Source organism: Capricornis sumatraensis, chromosome 3 (assembly GCF_032405125.1).
Source record: "Capricornis sumatraensis isolate serow.1 chromosome 3, serow.2, whole genome shotgun sequence".
In the NCBI taxonomy this organism is placed as follows: Eukaryota; Metazoa; Chordata; class Mammalia; order Artiodactyla; family Bovidae; genus Capricornis; species Capricornis sumatraensis.
In genome coordinates, this window is record NC_091071.1 from 168,852,550 (window position 1) to 168,867,911 (window position 15,362).

General features: G+C 36.4%; 1 protein-coding gene across 10 annotated transcripts in view; it reads right to left on the bottom strand.

Annotated features, from left to right (window-relative positions):
- The window catches only part of EPB41 (erythrocyte membrane protein band 4.1), a 186,927-nt gene that overhangs the window by 79,291 nt on the left and 92,274 nt on the right, over positions 1-15,362 (bottom strand). For all 10 annotated transcript variants that reach the window (XM_068968957.1, XM_068968950.1, XM_068968948.1 and 7 more), the window contains 3 exons: positions 14,594-14,636; positions 4,645-4,720; positions 2,928-3,146 (listed from right to left, as the gene is read on the bottom strand). In XM_068968957.1, coding sequence (XP_068825058.1) covers positions 2,928-3,146; positions 4,645-4,720; positions 14,594-14,636 — 338 coding nt within the window. The remainder of the gene's footprint in view (positions 1-2,927; positions 3,147-4,644; positions 4,721-14,593; positions 14,637-15,362) is intronic.

Below are 15,362 nucleotides of genomic sequence, written 5' to 3' on the forward strand. Positions count from 1 at the left end.
GAATCACATGCATTAAAGTCATCACCAACTCCATCAGAAAAGTCTTTTAAGTATTTGGAGCCTGTCAAGACCATGATGGCAAATACAAGTTTTACAAAATTCTAATTTTCTCTTAAAAGCTTGAATTTTATCATTAGCAACAAATAGTCAGTTGTTTACCAACCGTTAAAGGACTGGCTCATTTCATTTTTTTTGAGAAAATGTATGCCAAACAACCAAGTCTGAATAATCATAGTCATTAATCATAGTTATTTTTTTTCAAGCAAAAAAAGTGTTGCATTTTTTTAAAAAGTGACTAATTCAGCTGAGAATGTAAAACAATTATACAAGTGTTTTTCCCCAAGATAACTGTTGTACCTCAGTATGCATCACAAGTGCTTTCGGGGTACTTCCTATTAAATCGCACAGAATATTAAACAGACTGTATTTAAGATTTAAAATAATCAATACTTTTTACTACTTCGTCATGAAATTTTTTAAGTGAACAGGCAGATTTAAAAATATTTCATCTTTTAACTGCAAGTTAAAAAATAAAAGTGCATCCTAGTGAAGCATACAATGACCAGTAGCACAGTTTGGTGTTAACTGCCTTGATTTGTGCGCCACCATTTCAACAAAGGGCTTCCCAGGTGGCGCAGTGGTAAGGAATCTACCTGCCAATACAGAAGACACAGCAGACACACATTCAATCCCTGGTCAGGAATATCCCCTGGAGTAGGAAATGGCAACCCATTCTTGTCTGGAAAATTCCAGGGACAGAGGAGCATGGCAGGCTACAGGCCATAGGGTCACAAAGAGTCAGACATGACTGAAGTGATTGAGCACACACAGCTTAATTCAAACAGTGGTTAAAAGATTGAATATATTATACATGAAGTGCTTAGCATGGTATCTGGCACATAATAACAGACACATAATAATTAGCTGCTTATGATATGATGATGACTATGTTAACAATGCATAAAGGAGAATCAAGCATTGCATGAAATTTAGACTGCAAAGTCCTCCCAAACCTGAAATTCTATTATGATCAAATATACATCAAAATCATCAGAGACAGAAGTAAGGCATCAGTCATAATCCAACACCACTATTTTCTGCTGTGGTGCTCCACAGCAGCAGTGAAATATTTTCTTTTACCATTTTATTGATTGCTCAAAGATTATACTAATAATAAAAATTATTTTTAAATTATTAGATAAAAAGAACACTTCTCTACAATCCTGACATTCTAACAAATAATTTTAATTGACTGCTTCTTTCTACCACTTACTTTTGTGTACATGTATTTGTGTGCATAATTACATATTTTACATATATATATAAATTTCTAGAATTATAATCAGAATATTAATAAGTATCTTAAACACATTATTTTGTGCTTCCCTGGTGGCTCAGCAGTAAAGAATCTGCCTGCAGTGCAGAAGACACAGGTTCAGTCCCTAGGTTGAGAAGATCTCCTGGAGAAGGGAATGGCTACCCACTGCAGTATTCTTGCCTGGGAAATCTCATAGACAGAAGAGCCTGGTGGGCTGTATATAGTCCATGGGGGTTGCAAGAGTTGGATACGATATAGTGACTAAACTGCCATCACCAAACACATATTTAAGGACAATACAACATCCTTTAAGTTAGAATCATCAACTGGTTGAAAGTGATTCATTAGTGGTTTTAGATATCAAAGTATTGTAATGTATATACCCAAACTTGAAAAACAAACCTTGGCAATTATCTGTAGAAACAGCGTGATCTCATGAGAGTGGGGTGACTGTTATAAGACTATTGTTACATAGATGAAAGACTTTTAAGTTCTTATTATGGTTCTCATGACTGAGGGACTGGAACCTACAGCAGGAATAAGGCGACTAGAACTGGGGGACCCTGAGTTAACACACTCTCCTCTGAAGCATCTTAATCCATGCAATCCTATTGGAACCACTCTAAGGAAAATAAGATGGTTCAACAGCTAGATAGACTACTGTACGACCACTCAGGATTTCTCAGCAGTGTGACCTTCTGGGGCATCCTAGCCTAATTCATGGTAACATAATTCAAGGTGCCAACTCAAGGCCAGGATCAGACATTCTCCTTGATATGCCTAGGCAGCTGGTAAAATTTAGCTCGGAGAAGTCACTCATATAACAATGAGATATACTGTAGGAAGAAACACATTTTTCTGGGACATTAATACTAGCTAATGTTTATTAAATTTTTACTATGTGTAAGATGTTGTATTAAGTTTTTACACCTATGACCTTTTCTAATCCGATGGATCACTCTATTTCCTCTGAGATAATGATCTCTATCAGACATATAAGGAATCTGAAGTTCAGAGAGATTAAGTGAATTACCTGAGGTCACAAGGCTAGGACCAAGCAGAACAAAAATTCAACCCAGCTCAGTCTGACTAAAGCCCTTGTTCTTGACCACTGTGTTATACCTCTCACATTACCAATTATTTTCAAGAAAAAAAAAATTAGTGAATTCAAGAAAGAATTTTAAAATATCTTCAGGGGCTTTATGAGCCCTCTTAAGTCTATTCTTGCACAAAGACCCCAAGTTAAGAACCTCTGCTCTAAAGATCTCAAGGCATCTAATACAGTATAATATATTAAATTAAAAAAAAAAGTAAAAGGCAATAGTAATAATAGCTTCCATTTATTGAGCACCTACTATGTGCCAGCCACTGTGCTTAGTGCTTTATATATATTACCTCATTTAGTTTTCATCCAACAATGCAGCACCATTACTCTGAAAACTTAGGTTCAGAAGGCTTAGAATCCCAAAGAACTGGGAGAGGTCTGAGCTCAATCTGACTCTCTCTCTGTTATCAGTTCCCACCAAGGCGAACATTAAAATCATCCCAGATCAAGGATTTAAACTTACTGTCAAAGTAAAGACAGCTCAAACCCTGGAGACATATTTACCTGTATGACTTATGCAGTTCCATGACCTTCTCTTCAAGTTCCTTGGTCTGATTTGGGGCCAGTTTAAAATCACTAACATAATCTGCGCCATGGAGTTCTGGGTCATAGTCTCCCAGCTCAGACTGGATAGTATAAGAACCTAGCAACGCTAAGGTTGCAAAGGAACAGGGCAGACGTCCTGAAACTATGTCCTGCCGAAGCTGAAGACATAGGTAATACCTATAGCCAAAAGAGAAAAGATGTTACTATGTCAGCAACGGAAACAATAACAAAATATAGAGAGAGAAAAAGGAAGAAAATGGGAAAGACAGGGAGGGAGGGAGAAAGAAAAAGAGCAACTAAGTAAATATGAGTTAATATTAACAAACTGTTCAATCTAAGCAGAAGGTATATGGTTGTTCATTGTTCTATTTCAGTGTCAGATCGCCCAAACTGGGTTCTTCCAATTTAATCATACCTTCCAGGTTTCCTGTTTGGTAAAAGAGTCTGAACTAGTTAACTCAGTCAGAACAAGGGCTAAGGAGGTCAGGGCCATGATTAATTAGAATCATATCTTGGCTTTGACTATAATAAGATATTGAATAACATATGCATCAGCAATCATTTTTGCTGTCAATGATTAGTCACTACATACATGTTTTTTAAAAAGTCAGAGCAATGCCAATCAAATCATTAAGAATCTTCAACTCCTCTAAAACATAGGTAGTTAGTATAGAATTTTAGGGATTTGTTATTTGTATACATAATAAACCTTAACAAAGAAAGATGAGTAAGTAGCAACTCTAAGAGAAAGTATTACTTGTGAAACAGAACTAACCAAGATAATTTTTTCAGGCAGAGATATGGCATCTTAACTTCAAGAATGTACTAAGAATAAGTAGACAACTTTTTTAATGGTATAGACACTTCACGGTACTTAACAACCAGACTTTTTAGGAGTCTTAGGTTATTCTCTTATTTGAGAGAGTATATTTGTCTGAAATCAGATGGTTGACAGCAAAATCAGAATTAGAAAGTCGTTTCTCAACAACAATTTGATTGAACAAACACTGCCAAATACCTACTATGTATATATAAGGCTCTATATAATATGTTATGAATAGAAATAGGTACTGTTGTACTTTCTATTAGATATTGTTTTTCCATTTTCCTTTTTTGCTAGTATTTACATAGAATCCAATAAAGGACACTTTCTTAAAAAGAATCAGTGAGCTGTTTTTAAAGAGTACAAGATTTATTTCATAAATTAAGCAGGCTCAAAAATTATTGAGAAAGATTCAGTTCATGGACCTAATCCTACAATTTAAAAGAGGAATATGACGAAAAAATAAGAACACTGAGACTTTAGTTTTTTTGATCCCTTAAAAAAGAGCATCACGAGAGAAGAGTATTTAAAACAAAAAAACAGCAGAGCTATTTTGCCACTCTATTTGTGTCCTGTTCTTTGGAGGATGGCATGGTTTATAGAGTTCCTGTCCACAGCATGGCATAATATCCTTGATAAGCAAGGTTAATTCCCTGCCAATTTCCTCCAGGTGAGTCACAGATATTTGAGGTTTTTAGGCTCACTTATTTGTAAGCCTGCCTTGAAGTAACTAGAAACTTTTTATATTAGGTTTAATAATTTATTGTTTTTCTTTAATTCTGAATGAAGAACTCCCCGGACCTTATGGTAATGAAATTACTTATTACATATTTAACTCAATACATTATTTACCTTGTTATATCTTCTGTTAACTGTGCTGGGTCAGGTGGGTAAAACTTTACATTAAATGTGAAATTCCAGGGGACACCTGTAAAAATAAGCAGAGTTTTATACTTATGTCCAAGTTTCTGGTTGTTAGAATTACCTAGAAGTATTTTTTTTTTAATCTTTTTTCCCCCTGAGGTCTTCTAATATTGATATTTCTTTGCTCTATAGATAAAATACTACCCTTATTTAAAAAGAAAAATAAGAAAGTTATTTAGAGACCATCTCATTTTTTATTACCAGACTTAATAGTTTTGCTTATAAAACAATATAAGCAAAATAACGTGAAACTATCCTCTAGTTCAACATGTTTGTAGCAATGGCTTTCAAAATGTGATCTATATACCACTCTGGGTCCTTAAAAGTCCTTCAAGTGATTCACAGCTGTTTTCTTTCGGTATTGGTATTATTTATATGTGACATCTCTCAACATTATGTCAAATAAAGAAAAAACATTCTCCCCATTCATATGGGTGAGATTAGGAGATTACTTTAGAAATTAGAAGGAAGAGGCAATATACGCGGCTCTTAGAAACTATAGCTCTAATAAAATATTTTGGGTATGAAAACTACAAGAGTTCAATCCTAAAACTCATACAAGTGTTTTATACTTTTAATATACAATGAAAATCAGGGATTATGAGTACAAATTAAGCGGAGAATGCATTTCAATTTCTCCAGCTATGTGCTACCAGTTCTAGGTTTTTTAACGTGACTGTTAGTTTCCCAAACAGTAGTGCCTGATCTTAGTATGATTAGTTATGATGCTAAGAGCTGCATTTTGTTCAGTACTTACCAGGCACTAAGCTAGCTCTCTTATAGTTCATTTTATTTATGAAGAAATAGAGGCTTAAGAAAATACATAGCTAATGAATCCAGGGTTCTCTTACTCCAAACCCCATGCTTTTAACCATTGGACTCTATACACTATAACATACAACTGTTTCAAACATTGTTCTGTTTTACATCCATAGTATTTAATCTCCAAATATCATCTTTATTGCTATCGGTTACAATGACAAAATGCAAATTACAACCTGAAGTAGTTTGAATGTCTTAATGAATATGTAGTTTTAAACATCTGAAACATACAAGAGTCTCTTGGAAATGGTTGAAATTTTCTTTCAAAAATTAAGTTAAAAGGCAAATTCCAGACAGTACAACAAACCTGTCTCAAATCTAGTCACTCATAATGTCTACCATCAGCTCACTTTTAATGCTTCATATCCCCAAAACTTAAAATGGAACTTAGACTAGAAAAGCAACCACATAACTGTTTCTCATAAAAGGGGCAAACGGATGGGGGGCAGTATTTACAGTTCAAATACCGTAAAACATTATCTATTGTTTTATTTTCTGATATGATAAAAATATCAATCTAATCACTGTTAACTCATAATTCCCACATAGGCTTTTTAAAAAGGTGACTTCTATGCTACCTATTTAAAAAAAATGTATTGGCTAAAGGAAATCAATATGGGAAACAAGATAGCTAAAAAATGTTCAATAAATGTGAATTCAGCATTTAAGAACTTTAAACATAAATTTAGTTGTTTCATACCATATAAAAATGGCAATTTTTAATAGGGTAGGAAGACTAGCATTAAGGAAAGCAAATAAGCAATAGTTTACAAAGTGTGATTTTTCCCCCCCTCTTTGAGCTAACTGATATAAAAAGCTTGACATCACCCACAGTCGGTAGGGAAAGTAAGTACTTTCTTCTATTGCTGATGTGAATATAAAATGGTACAACACTGCAGAGAACAACTGACAATGTCTATCAAAATATAAAATGTATATGCCCTTACCCAGCAGTTCCACTTCCATAAATGTATCTAAACAGACACTTGAAAGGGGTCAAGCGATACATGTGTAAGACATTGTAACAGCAAAGGTCTGGAAACAACCTAAATGTACTTACTTAGCAAGAAAAGGTTACATCACCATTACATGCTGTTGAGTGAAAAAAAAATCAAGGCAAAGAACAGTACACATAGAAAGCAACTGCAAAAGTTGGGGGTAGAAAAAAGTACATATTACAGGAATGATTATCTAGGCAAAGACTGCCCCTATGAGGATACACAGTAGACTGAGTATAGTAGCTACAAAACTAGAAAGGGGAACTCCTGGGGAGAGAAACAGAGGTGAGGGGAAAGTGGTAGCAGAGACTCATTTTCACTATATACTCTTTTATACCACTTGAGCACACTGTGTGTGTGTGTGTGTGTGTGTGTGTGTGTGCATGCACACACACTTTCTAAGGGAAAATCTTCATCTCCCACTATAAAGGAAATTCCTGAAGGTAAGATTTTTTTTTTTCTGTTTTACATACGGTATATACCCCGAGCACCTATAACAGTGCTTGGCATATCACAGATGGTCAAGAACTATTTGTTGAGAGAACAAATGACATAAAGTAACTGATCTCACAGCTTTGTTGTGAGGGTCATATGAGGACGCTGCTGCTGTTGGTCAGTCACTAAGTTGTCTCTGACTCTTTGTGACCCCCAAGGACTGTAGTTTGCCAGGTTCCTCTGTCCTCCACTATCTCCTGCAGTTTGCTCAAATTCATGCCCATAAAGTCAGTGATGCTATCTAACCATCTCATCCTGTGTCACCCTCTTCTCCTTTTGCCTTCAATTTTTCCCAGAAACAGGGTGTTTTCCAATGAGTCAGCTGTTCACATCAGGTGGCCAAAGCATTGGAGCTTCATCAGGACCTGATTTCCTTTAGGATTGACTGGTTTGATATCCTTACTGTCCAAGGGACTCTCAAGAGTCTTCTCCAGCACCACAATTTGATAGCATCAATTCTTCGGTGCTCAGCTTTCTTTATGGTCCAACTCTCACATCTGCACCTGACTACTGGAAAAACCACTGCTTTGACTATAAAGACCTTTGTTGGAAAAGTGATGTCTCTGTTTTTTAATATGCTGTCTAGGTTTGTTAAGCCTTTTCTTCCAAGGAGCATGTGTCTTTGGAGCCCAAGAAAAGAAAATCTACTGCTGTTTCTACTTTTTCTCCTTCTATTTGCCATGACATAATGGGACTGGATGCTATGATCTTAGTTTTCTGATGGTTGAGTTTCAAGCCAGCTTTTTCATTCTCCTCTTTCATCCTCATCAAGAGGCTCTTTAGTTTGTCTTTGCCTTCTGCTATTAGAATGGTGTTATCTGTATATCTGAGGTTGTTGGTATTTCTCCTGGCAGTCTTGATTGCAGCCTGTGATTCATCCAGCCTGGCATTTCACATGATATACTCTGCATATAAGTTAAATAAGCAGGGTGACAATACACAGCCTTGTTGTACTCCTTTCCCAATTTTGAACAAGAAAAAAATGGAGACTGGAAAAGCTCTAATATTTTTTAACACCAAAATTTCTGCCTTCTATCTCAGCAAAACTTTAATGACATTCCTGACGAAAGTGCGTAACCTGAAGATCATGTACCATTAGGAAACATCAGACAAACTCAACGTGACCACTCACAAAATAACTAGTCTGGGCTCTGCAAAACTATCAGTGTTATGAAATATTTTAAAGACTAAGGAATTGTTCCAGATTAAAGAAAACTAGAGCAATGTGACAACTGAATGCAAAGCGTCACCTTGCATTTTCACTATAAAGAATATTATTGACACAACTAACAAACAAGGTCTATAAGTTACAGTATTGTTTCAGTGCTAACTTCCAGCTTTTAGTAATTGTATTATGGCTATGTGAGGAAAATCCTAGCTTTTAGGACATGCAAACTGAAGTATTTAGGGGTAGAAAGCTATTGCAAAAAAAGCTAAGAGCAATTTACTCTTTTTTCTTTTTAACTGAGGTAGAATTCACATAATATTAACCATTTTCAAGTATACAATTTAGTACCTTTAATGATACAACTCACTGGCATTTAGTATATTCACAATGTTGTATAACCATCACCTCTATCTATTTCAAAATGTTTTCATCACCCACAAAGGAGACACTGTAGTCATTAAGCAATCACTACTCCCTTGCCACCCTCCTCCTGGCCCCTGGAAACCTCTAGTCTGCTTTCTGTCCCTATGGATCTATACTTCATACAAATGGAATCAAATACTATGTGGCCTTTTATGTCTGGCTTCTCTCATTTAGCATCATGTTTGAAGCTTATCTATGTTGCAGCATGTATCAGTGTTCCATTCCTTTTTGAGAATAAATAATATTCCATAGTATATATGGAATATATATAACATATTTTTTATCCATCATCCATTGGTGGACATTTGGGTTATTTTCTCCTTTTCGCTATTGTGAATAGTGCTGCTATGATGCAACTTACTCTTAACTGGTTCAGAAAAAAGGCCATGTGTGTGTATAAGAGAAAAAAAGATAAAATGAATGTAGTGAAATACCAACATCTGAGGAATCAAATGTATTCCTGAAGGGTATCCAGGAGTTCTTTGTACTACTCTTTCAACTTATAAGTCTGAAATTATAGCCCAACATTTTTAAAATTTCTGCCTTCTAAGTACACAGGAAAACAGGAACTATCTCATACACTACTGGTGGAGATGTAAGCTATTACAATCAATTTAAAGGAAAGCAATTTGGCTATATCTGATAAAACTGAAAACAAACATACTCTATAATCTAGCAATTCCACCTTAAGGTATAAAGGTTAAATCAGGGCTGTTTAAAACTGTGAACTTATGATCCATTATGAAATCAGTTTAGTGAGTCAAAATAAGCATTTTTAAAAATGAAATAGAGTATAAAACAAAAAAGTCAGAAGAGGAATTCCCTGGTGGTCCAATGGTTAGAACTTGGTGCTTCCACTGCCAGGGCCCAGGTTCAATCCCTAGTCAGGGAACTAAGACCCTGCAAGCCACATGGCACAGCCAGAAAAAAAAAAAGTCAGAGGATATCATTTTTAGTAAAGAATAAGAACTGTTTTGTGAAATTTTCTTTGCAACTGATATGAATTTCAAAATCATGTTCATAAGAAAAGCTAGCCACTATGACTTCTATATAATTTAATTTATATACATAAGAAACGCAGGTTCGATCCCTGAAGCAGGAAGATCCCCTGGAGGAGGGCATGGCAATTCAATCCAGTATTCTTGCCTGGAGAATCCCATGGACAGAGGAGCCTGGCAGCCTCCTGTCCATGGGGTTGCAAAGAGTCTGACATGACTGAGCTGCTTGAGCACACAGCACATGATGTTCAAAAAGGTAAAACATAAATTTTAATATTTCAATATTTATTGTATGAAACATTCAAACATCAGGTACTAAAAAAACATTGAAAAAATGTGATGGACTCATTAACACAAAATTCAGGACCTCTGCAGGGGAAGGAGAGGGGGGCCCATTTAGAAACAGCAAACTCTGGGTTACAGAATTTCTTAAGCATAATTTGTATTCTTTTATATATCACTATTTTTCAGAGGTATAAGGATTTCTTGATTTTGCTCTGTGCTATGTCAGAAAGAGATGGAAGTAGCTAGCCCAACTCAGCTCAGCAGGGGAGATTGCTCTCATTCAGAACCAAGAAAGTAAAAGAAAGCTAAAATTTAAGCTGGGAGAAGGGAGAGAGACTGATAGACCATACAAGAAAGTTCAAATGGAAAAAACTAGGTTGGAGGGAAATTTCAAAAACACAGCCAAAGCAATACTGTCTATTGTATACAGGTATGTATATATGAAGGAAAAATATAACATGGACTGAATCACCCCAAATTCCTTAAAATACATTTCCATGGACAGATTTTGCAAAGGAAAACAAAAGAGATAAACCTTACCTGTACTGTTCTATTTTAAATGTAAAATGTTAACCCATGTTAATTCTGGGGGATGGGTACATGGGTATATGCTACATTAACTCAATACTTCTCTATATTTTTCTGAAATACAGAAAAAAATCTTGCTGGTGAATATCTATTACAAATTTAAATGTTCATACTTTTTTATTCTACTTCTAGGAATTTACTACAGATACATCTAGGTGCGTGAGTGCTAAGTCGCTTCAGTCCTGTCCGACTCTTTGTGACCGAATGGACTGTAGCCCATAAGGCTCCTCTGTCCATGGGATTCTCCAGGCAAGAATACTGGAGTGGGTCACCATGCCCTCCTCCAAGGGCGCTTCCTGACCCAGGGATCAAACCTGCACCTCCCGTGGCTTCTGCATTGCAGGCAGATTCTTTACCACTGAGCCACTGGGGCAGTCCCCACATCAAGATGCACATATACATACATATATATCTTGCACATACACACATACCATACACATATATATATACATATACTGGAAAAATGAAAGTATTAGTCACTCAGCTGTGCCCAACTCCTTGCAACACCATGGGACTGTAGTCCGCCAGGCTCCTCTGTCCATGGGATTTTCCAGGCAATAATACTGGAGTGGGTTGCCATTCCCTTCTCCAGATCTTCCTAACCCAGGGATCAAACATGGTCTCCTGCATTTCAGGCAGATTCTCTCCTGTCTGAGCCACCAGGGAAGACCTGCTGGAGTGGGTTGCCATTTCCTCCTCCAGGGGACCTTCCCAGCCCAGGGAGCTAACCCTAGTCTCTTGTGTCTCCTGCACTGGCTGGCAGATTCTTTACCACTGCACCACCGGGGGAGCCCTTTATATATGTTCACTGCAACCCAAAACATATATATGGTGCTAAAACTTTATAATCATTAAAAAAATTTTAACAAATGAAATGAATTTATATAGGTTAATATAAAGAGTATCCAAATTATATTAAATAAATATTGCTTGCATGTGCATATTAAACACATATAGAATATACATATTTATCTCAAAATATATTTGTAAAGTATATTATATATAAATAGAATATACACATTAAATACACATTTATATTAAAATGTATTGTCTATTTACACTCAGAACATCTCTGGAAAGAACACAAGAAGTTAGTTAAAGGACAGAGGAAGACGGGAAATTTATCTTGTTTCATATTCATCTGGGTCTTTTAATTTCATACTTCATATTTAAAAATGTTAAACTAGTAATACATATGACATAACACATAGAATACACAATATAAAACAATGTACAACATAACTGTATTTTTGAAAAGCAAAATTTCTATATGCCTAGAAAAATCTTGTAGATTACACCAATTTAATAGTGATCCTATCTGGAGGGTAGGATTTAGAGGTCTTTTACTTTCTTCATGATATATTTTCATTATGTTTCAAATTTTCACAATGAGTATATATTATTTATAGGATAAAATTATCTTTTTAAAAAACCCAAAATCTTTCCATGGACATCAACAATGGACTGGTTCCAAATTGGGAAAGGAATACATCAAGGCTGTATATTGTCACCCTGCTTATTTAACTTATATGCAGAATATATCATGTGAAATGCTTGATGGATAAAGTGTAAGCTGGAATTAAGATTGCCAGGAGAAATATCAATAAACTCAGATATGCAGATGACACCACCCTTATGGCAGAAAGCAAAGCGGAACTAAAGAACCTCTAGATGAAAGTGAAAAGGGAGAATGAAAAAGTTGGCTTAAAACTCAGCATTCAGAAAACTAAGATAATGACATCCAGTCCCATCACCGCATGGCAAATAGATGGGGAAACAATGGAAACAGTGAGAGACTTTATTTTCTTGGGCTCCAAAATGACTGCAGATGGTGACTGCAGCCATGAAATTAAAAGATGTTTACTCCTTGGAAGAAAAGCTATGACCAACCTAGGCAGCATATTAAAAGACAGAGACATTACTTTGCCAACAAAAGTTCATCTAATCAAAGCTATGGTTTTTCCAGTAGTCACGTATAGATATGAGAGTCGGACCATAAAGGAAAGCTCAGCGCTGAAGAATTGATACCTTTGAACTGTGGTGTTAGAGAAGACTCTTGAGAGTCCCTTGGACAGGAAGGAGATCAAACTAGTCAGTCCTAAAGGAAATCAGTCCTGAATATTCATTGGAAGGACTGATGCTAGGGCTGAAGCTTCAATACTTGGGCCACCTGACACAAAGAAATGACTCATTGGAAAAGACCCTGATGCTGGGAAAGACTGAAGGCAGGAGGAGAAGGGGACGACAGAGGATGAGGTGGTTGAATGGCATTACTGACTCAATGGATATGAGTTTGAGTAATCTCTGGGAGTTGGTGATGGACAGGGAAGCCTGGCGTGCTGCAGTCCATGGGGTCGCAAAGAGTCAGACATGACTGAGTGACTGAACTGAACTGAAAATCTTTGCAATAGGTAAATATCAATCTTCTCTTTGGTGCAATGAAATATTTACATTTTGATGTTAAGGTTTTTGTTACAGATATGGTTTTTCTTTCCCATATTGAAGGAAAGAGGTTTATGATTTTGTAAAGTTCTTTAAAAAAAAAATGACAAACAGATTGTTTTTCTTAGTAAGAGTTTTTTTCCCCAATAGCCTGGAAGATAATCTACTAGATACTCATCTCTACTCATCATAAACTCTGTTTTAACTTTTCTTCCTAAAGAGTTTTCTAGTACAATCATTTACTCCTGAGTAATACTGAATATAAAAAGTATCCTCATTGAAAAGGGCTTGGAATCAAATTTTTTCTTGTCATGTCTCAAGTATTCTAAATATTTTTTACTCTGACTTTCATTTTAAAATGAGATTTTACAGGCAGGGAACAAATATGGAGAGTTTCCAGTCCAAATTAAGAAACATAAACAGACGGGGTCTACAGGGAAACATTTTACCATAACAAAAGTGTTTTCTTTCAAAAACAAATGAAAAACAAAATTTGATTTCAGGTGGTACAGTTACAATTTACTAATCATGATTAGTAACACTTACTGCAGTTCCTACAAGTTTCCTGAAAAATAAAACTAAGGACTTCCTTGGTGGGCCAGTGGTTAAGAATCCACATTTCAACTGCAGGGGGCATGGGTTCAATCCCTGGTCAGGGAACTAAGATCCTGCATGCTGTGGTCAAAAAACAAATATAAAATAAAAGGACAACTAGTCATAAACAGGAGGGAAAAAGTCTCTACCCCTTTAGATACTGGGCCAGGGGCTACAAAATACCATGTATGGGCTTAGTCATGTCTGATTCTTTCTGACCTCATTGACTGCAGCCTGCCAGGCTCCTCTGCCCATGAAATTTTTCAGGCAAGAATACTAGAGCGGGTTTCCATTTGCTATTCCCAGGGATCTTCCCCACCCAGGGATCGAACCCATGTTTCCTGCACTGGCAGGCAGATTCTTTGCCACTAGTGCCACCTGGGAAGCTCACAAAATACTAATCTAGACATTTTCAACCTAGAAAAATCTATCCCAAGGCACAAGTCTGAGCACGGTGTTCAGCAGTAATTTGCGTCAACGGGCTCAGGGCAAAGAGAAAGCCACAGTGACAAAAGGGTCACTGGCAAAGGATTTCCATTCTTCAATCCCTTTTGTTCCTTCCACAGTTTCTTACATACTTTGACTTGAAAGAAGGAACAAAAGAGAATGACAGAGAGGAAAACATGGAGAAGGTTAGAACTCAATAGTCCAGGACAATTTAAATGGAACAGGATCAGGCAGCAAACTCCCGACTGTAGGCTGCTACAGTTTCAATCACTACCATTTTGAGAACTGACTCCATATCCTTTTCTTTTCTATTCTTTGTTCGTCTCCATCTTCTGTTTCTCTCTGTCATTCCTATCTTCCCCTACTTTGCTTAGTTGTAAAAAAAAAAAAAGAAAGAAAAAAAAATCAAGATCTGACCTACATCTCAGTAGTGTCTACCTCTGCTCTGCCTTTCTATTATGGAATCTCTACCTTTCAAAGGAAGGCTTTATCTCAGTTTCAAAGCCATATGCCATAGCCAGGATTCTAAAGTGACTCGCCACTAGAAACAGGTTGGAAATCCTCTGACCTACTTTAAAAAAAAGAGAGAGAGCCATAAAATGGCTATATTCACTTACCACGAACTTGCTTTTTTATTTCTTTGGCAGAATCCAGCCATGTCTGTAAAAAGAAGAAAAGGCATTCACATAGAACTCCAAAATACATTAACCACAGAGTACCAGAAGCAGGGTTACTGACCATCTCCAATAGTGTCTCCAGGTCAACCCACATTTCCAACATTTTTTGCATTTGTTTCACATAGTATAGCGCTTCTGATTAGAGAAACAAGGAGTTAGACAACTGGGCTTGAATCCTAGGTCTACTACTTCCTGGCTTAGTGATTTTAAGCATCTCTGTACCTCAGTTTCCTCATCTATTAGAGGCAATAAAATGCGAATTAGAGGCAGTGCCTACCTCAGAGTTATTGTGAAGATTAAAAGAGTTCATATATAAAGTTTTTAGTAAATAAGAAATGTTAAATAAGCACTTGCTATTTTTATTATTCTGTAAAGCTCTACAACCAGGATTATTGATTGATATCACCCGGACCTTAATTTTCACTCCAACTTTAACCTCCAGTATCATTCAAGTTCTCCATGTCAGCACAGTACCTGGTACATGGTTCCTGCTCAGTTAATGTTTACTGAATGAATAACTATTTTGCTTTCTCTGACTACTCTTGCCCACACTAATTTCTCCCTTCCCTGTTCTCCAACCACAGTTAAGTCTGCACACCACGAAGGCAGGACTCCTCAACCCATCGTGGACCATGCAAAATTAACAGCACTTAAAAAGAGCCTCACCATTTCATAGGCAACTTGAGAAATGTTTAAAAACAGAAATTTC